Below are 6,000 nucleotides of genomic sequence, written 5' to 3'. Positions count from 1 at the left end.
GATAACATCAATTATTAATTTATCTATTTACTGTTGGTGTTTAACTTCATTCCTTGTGTTGCACAGAACTTTGCTTCACACTTTGTTTTTTGTAATATTAATGTGGATTAATGACCTCCAGAAATCGTAATTCTGTTAGAAATGTGCATCATCCCCCAGGTAAAGGAGCTCCAGGATTGTCGGCTCTCTGTGGACCTCCAGAAATCGTAATTGTGTTCAAAAATGTTTAAGACAGTGAAGTCAGGCGATGTAAAAAGATGAAAAAGCAAAATATAGAATAAACGTGTTGGTTTTTATGTTTTCATGTAAGCTTTATTTATCCAAAACAATTTGTTGTGCTTCATGGAGGAGGCACCTACATGGAACTCCGTGCGACTTTTGTCATTTGCCCGCACATGCCTACGGGGGAACACCATGAATAAGCACCACGAGCGACCTCCTTGCACAACTAAAGGCTAGTTCTCCCCACCAACCGATTGGCAGCCATGACCCGCCATCAGCCTGCATCTCCTCCTCGCCCGTCCCCGGCAACAAAGGCCATTAAAAACCAGCATCATTGTGGAAAGGATATTGCCGCATGGGCTTAGGATCATTTAAAAAAACCAGTCAGTTAACACAGTTCCTCGTTACATCTCCAAATGCAAAACACCCAGAAACGCTTCCAGCTTCTCTGGGCCCGAGTTCTTGTGGCATTAACTGATGCAAATTCAACCGCACATGACCCAGAGACAAAATAGCTTTTTGTGTAAACAAGCACATCAAGCAGAATAGTGATTGTAATGCTAATGTTTTGCTTTGGAAATACTTCAAACATCTGAACACTGGTTTCATTCTTTATACTATAGCAGCTAAGATAACATGGTGGTCTGGTGCCTGGAATGCGGCTGGCCTGTGCCGCTCTGCTGGGTGAGCTGGTCTTGGTAGCGCTCAGGAGTCTATCAACAACTACAAGTAGCAACAGTGGTGGATGAGCTGACCCGAATTGAGGCAAAATTGCTTGAAAGCAATGGGCCGAATGCAAGCCGATCTACTCTTCTGGAAGCCACAACGTGTGAAAGCTGATTCGAGGTCAGCGAAGACGCTACTGGTGAAAGAGAAGAAATGCGCTTGCCTTGGCTGCTCGCCTGGCGGGGTGGGCCTGCTGGTGGCGTCTGGGGACCGATTCACCAGTTCCAAATGATTGTGACTAGCCGCAATCTACACACGGACATTCAAGATAAACTGAGCGAGCAGTGTCTGGGATAGTATGGGATGGATGGATAACGATAAAAATCTATGACTCTTCTAAATAATGTATATGACTGATGCGTTACAGTATTGGATCGATGGATACGGGTCTTGAATAAGCCATCGGCTTCTACCCGTCAGCCCTTCTTTCGTATGTCAATGTTGCAAATGATGTGATGTGATCAATGTAAGCTGTAATGTGTCCGAAAGGAAAAAATGAGTAAACCAAACCAAACTGCAAAAATATAGGATAGGTGTTTAAAACCAGGATGGATGTCTTGGATTATGTTTTTGACACAATGTGAGTAGGGTGAGCACCGGCAAAATGGTTTTGCTTGTTGAGCAATACTAGTGGCAGTTAACCTTCTGATGCTGATGTGATTTTTCTATTTTTGCAGGCAGTGTTTAGTCGAAATGCTGACAGAATGTGGCTACACTTTCCAAGAGGTGATGGCCTCTCCCACAACTGTAAGAACCTCAGTGTAGGTTGTTGTTTCTTCACTGTTAGGTTGTTGTGCACACATTTTTTTTTCTGATATGTTCTGACATCCAGGTTGGGATCCCAAATTCAAGATTGCGGTACTTCTTGATGGCTAAGATATCAACGCAAGTACTTTGTTCACAGTCAAAGGTGAGTAAGATACTACCTGTATGTTATCAGCAGTTCTTCACCTCGGTTCCATCAAACCATTCGGTGAGTCAGTTTTAGGTGTTTGGTGGAGGTCGAGAAATACTCAAGATGGGCGTTTGCTGTTGTGGCATCATGCTTTGAAAAATCGTTCAACTCGGGAGTACTGCAATTTCAATAGCAATTGGTTGCTGGAGTGATTTCAGAGTGCTGACCGATCAAATAGACCTAATAGACCAACCAGCAGTCAAAGCATCCATGCTACTTCCTGGTACCGTTAAGCAACCACTTCCCAATATGGGCAAGCTTGCACTGAAGCACCTTGCCCCTACTATAGGCATAGAAAACAAAATCTGAACACTCTTTAAAGATCACCTGAAATGAGCTTTGCAGCTATTACACCAACCATCCTCTGGACGCCCTAATACTGTATCAAAAGAAATGTTCACGAAATTGTACCTTGTTGTAAAGTTGCAGTCTCCACTAGGAAGGTCTACTGTTAGCCTAGCATCAAACGAGCGGATTTTGGTGGGCGTGGCCAAGGCTCACCAGACTTAGACGTGTGTTTTTGACTACAAAATGAGTTGGGGTGGCCAAGTCTCATCTTTTCTGTGTGCTCCTGTTTACAAACAGTCTTCACGTCTGCACCTGAAGGAATATTGGCAATGCTTTACTTTCAATAGTTGGTACAGATCCCAGCGTAAGCGAAAGATGTTCTGCTAATCCACGTTTGTATTGTCCCAAATTCCTGAAGCAGTCGTCAGTAAAATGTTTGCCACGAACTGTCAGGGCTGCTAACCCTCCTCATGATGCACATTTTCTGGGTACAGCTACTGGGATTGGCATCCCCGTACCGGACGAACCATAAGTTCTACGGGGTAAATGAATACATCCCTGGAACCGGGTTGACCTCGGCTTTCCATCGGCGTCTGTGCCGGCCCTCCACGACCCTCCTGGCCGGAGATACACGACCGCGAATTCGGCCACCCCACTCGCGGGAACTAACACGTTTTGAGAGTTGCTAGGGCATATTTAACGCATAAATACAGTCCAACCACAAGCCTTTCTGTGGCAGACGAAAAATGTTTTTGTTGTCCTTTGTACAATTTGGTTCAGAGCAGTTCCTATGGGGTTGTTTTGCTGCCATGCTGTCCTGCTGCTGCTGCTGTTGTTTGTGGGTTGGAACTCTCCGACGGCGGGAGGGGTTGAAAATTGTGAGGGTGGAGTTCGTGCTGAGCTTGTGACGTGTAAAACCGAAAAAGGTGGGGTTAGTGACTTAAAACCGACCTGCTAAAACAGCTCATCTGAGAGTGCTGTTTGAGCTAATGTAATACAAACGCCCATAGGAAAGGAAAACATGAGTCATTTATCTTAGAACTTGGGGACTTTGTCAGGCTGTAGTAAGGCATATTTATGACCAAAACCCCATACAAGGGCACCTTTTAAAGGAACAACACCATTTATCAAAAACTAACCAGCTATTCTGTCAATGGTTAATTTCAACTCTTCCCTGAAAAAAATTGTCAATTTATGTTGAGCGATTATTGTGGGAATGCTGAAAGCACAAATGTTATTGAGATTCTTTCATCTTACTTATTGTGGGAATGCTGAAAGCATGTTTCTAACCTTTATTTGTTTATTTGTTTGCTTTCAGCATTCCCACATATGTTGTTTCTAACCTTTATTATTATTATTGTGGGAATGCTGAAAGCAATAATAATAATATGTTGTTTCTAACCTTTATTATTAGGGCCCGAGCAGCGACTGCTGCGAGGTCCCTATTGTTTTTCGTTCGAATTATTATTATTATTATTAGGGCCCGAGCAGCGACCGCTGCGAGGTCCCTCTTGTTTTTGGAAGAATTATTATTCTTCCGCTTCTTCTTCTTCTTCTTCTTCTTCTCCGTAAACGATCGCATTTTTGAGGACCTAAACATTTACGAAAACTCACCAAACTTTGCAATCTCTTCAAGCTCGGCGAAAAATTTGATATTATGTAGTTGTCATAACAACGTGACTCTATAGTGCCCCCTAGCATAGAAAAATAAAAACCAATCCCGGCCCGTTTGACCGAGAGCTACGAAAATTGGCAGGCACGTGTAGCACCCCGAGACGCACAAAAAAGTCAATGGAAGCCATTTCCTAAAATGTACAGGAAGTGAGCTATGAATTTTTGGAATGTCCAATTTTGGCCTATTTTGGCACATTCACTGTGGTCATGCTTTTTCCCCCTTTGCAAACATTTTTCATCCAATTGACTTCAAACTTGGCATTTATCATCTCAAGACCTGAGAGAACAACTGGGCAAAACATCTTGCCTTTTTGAAATACTATATGACGGGGGCGGGGCATCAAATATTGCCTTTAAAATTTCATTTGTCCAGAAAGAGCAAATGCTTAATAACTCCCATGTTCAAGCTCCAAAAAATCTCAAACTTCTCAGGCAACGTAATAGCCACGGCCTGAAAACATCTATATGATAAAATTCAGTTATACATATAGCGCCACCTAGTGGTTACAATAAATGTCATACTTTACGTTTTTAGCTACTGTGCTGGGCTTGTTGAAGGGATCTATTTGAAAATTGGTCAGAAAAGCCTTAAGATGTTGATCATGCTCCACACCGAATATTGTAACTTTTCGCCAAAGGGCGTGGCCGCTACGGTGACGCAAAGTCTGAAGATTTTTCGTGAAAATAAAAGCTGCATTAACTTGACCGAGATGATCCTATCTTCTCAAAATTTCACACATTTGATGAGAGTCCAGCCCTAAAGACATCTACTGACTTATATTTCATCTAACTGATAGCGCCACCTAGTGGCAATTTTTTTTCTTACGAATTTTCTTCTACATTTTTCTCCAAACACGTTAACTGGACCTACCTCATATTTGCTCAGATGAGGGTTTCGGCCTTCATGATGTCACAACACGAAATTTGTGAGTTTTCGCGAATCGCTGTGGGCGTGGCTAAGCACTGTTCGCCAAGAAAACAACGCCAGTTTTGAGGGTCTAAACATGCGCAGAAACTCATGAAACTTGGCACACACATCTGGCCTGGTAAAATGAACAATATTTTATTGTTGATTGTGCTCTTTTTACAAAAATGACTCAATAGCGCCCCCTAGGAATTTTTAATGAAGCAGCCCCGGTTGTACGTTCAAGCAAGATCTACGAAAATTTTAAGGTGTATGGGGGAGCCCAAGACCTACAAAAAAGTCTCTTGGACCCATATGCTAAAATGAACAGGAAGTGAGCTACGAATTTTTGAATGTCCCATTTTTGACGATTTTTGCACATTCACAGGGGGCAGACTTTTGCCCACTTCTCCTACACGTTTCATCTGACTGAGTTAAGACTTGACCTGGACCATGTCAAGACCTGAGCCAACGACAGGGGGAAAAATCTTGACTTTTCGAAATACTATATGATGAGGGCGGGGCATCAAAATTTGTGTTTCGCACTGAAAAAGGATATGCTTAATAACTCCCCGGTACATGCTCCAAAAAATCCCAAACTTGACATGTATGTTTATCGTCAAGGCCTGAAGCTATCTCTATGACAACATTCAGTTATATATGCAGCGCCACCTAGCCCTTGAGGCATAAAAAAAAAATACCCCACATACGGTATTTTGTACAAAAAATGTAAACTCATTCTAAGTGTGATAACTAAGTCATTTATGAATATTCTTTTAGTTTCCACCACTCAAAATGTTCACTGGCATCAGACTTATCCAAACATATAAATATATTTTTATTTGTTTTTGATAGCCTCTATGGACATTAAAAGCAATATCGTGAATGAAGGATATGCTTAATAACTCCACGGTACATGCTCCAAAAAAAATCCCACACTTGACATGTATGCTTATATTCAAGGCCTGAAGGTATCTCTATGACAACATTCAGTTATAAATACAGCGGCACCTAGCCCTTGAGGCTTATAAAAAAAAAAATAAAAAAAAAATACCCCACATACGGTATTTTGTACAAAAAATGTACACTCATTCTAAGTGTGATAACTAAGTCATTTATGAATATTCTTTTAGTTTCCACCACTCAAATTGTTCACTGGCTTCACACCGATCCAAACGTATGTACGTTTCCATTTTGTTTTATTCATTTTTGATTGCCCCTTTGGACAATA

The 6,000-nt window shown here is 41.8% G+C and overlaps 1 protein-coding gene across 6 annotated transcripts in view; it reads left to right on the top strand.

Annotated features, from left to right (window-relative positions):
- trdmt1 (tRNA aspartic acid methyltransferase 1) overlaps positions 1 to 6,000 on the top strand; it is a 123,875-nt gene that overhangs the window by 36,994 nt on the left and 80,881 nt on the right. For all 6 annotated transcript variants that reach the window (XM_077508316.1, XM_077508317.1, XM_077508319.1 and 3 more), the window contains 2 exons: positions 1,626 to 1,695; positions 1,781 to 1,858. In XM_077508316.1, coding sequence (XP_077364442.1) covers positions 1,626 to 1,695; positions 1,781 to 1,858 — 148 coding nt within the window. The remainder of the gene's footprint in view (positions 1 to 1,625; positions 1,696 to 1,780; positions 1,859 to 6,000) is intronic.

The sequence above is a fragment of the Festucalex cinctus genome, chromosome 20 (assembly GCF_051991245.1).
Source record: "Festucalex cinctus isolate MCC-2025b chromosome 20, RoL_Fcin_1.0, whole genome shotgun sequence".
NCBI classification, from domain to species: Eukaryota; Metazoa; Chordata; class Actinopteri; order Syngnathiformes; family Syngnathidae; genus Festucalex; species Festucalex cinctus.
Note: the sequence above shows the minus strand (reverse complement) of the source record. Positions and strands in the feature narration are given on the sequence as shown.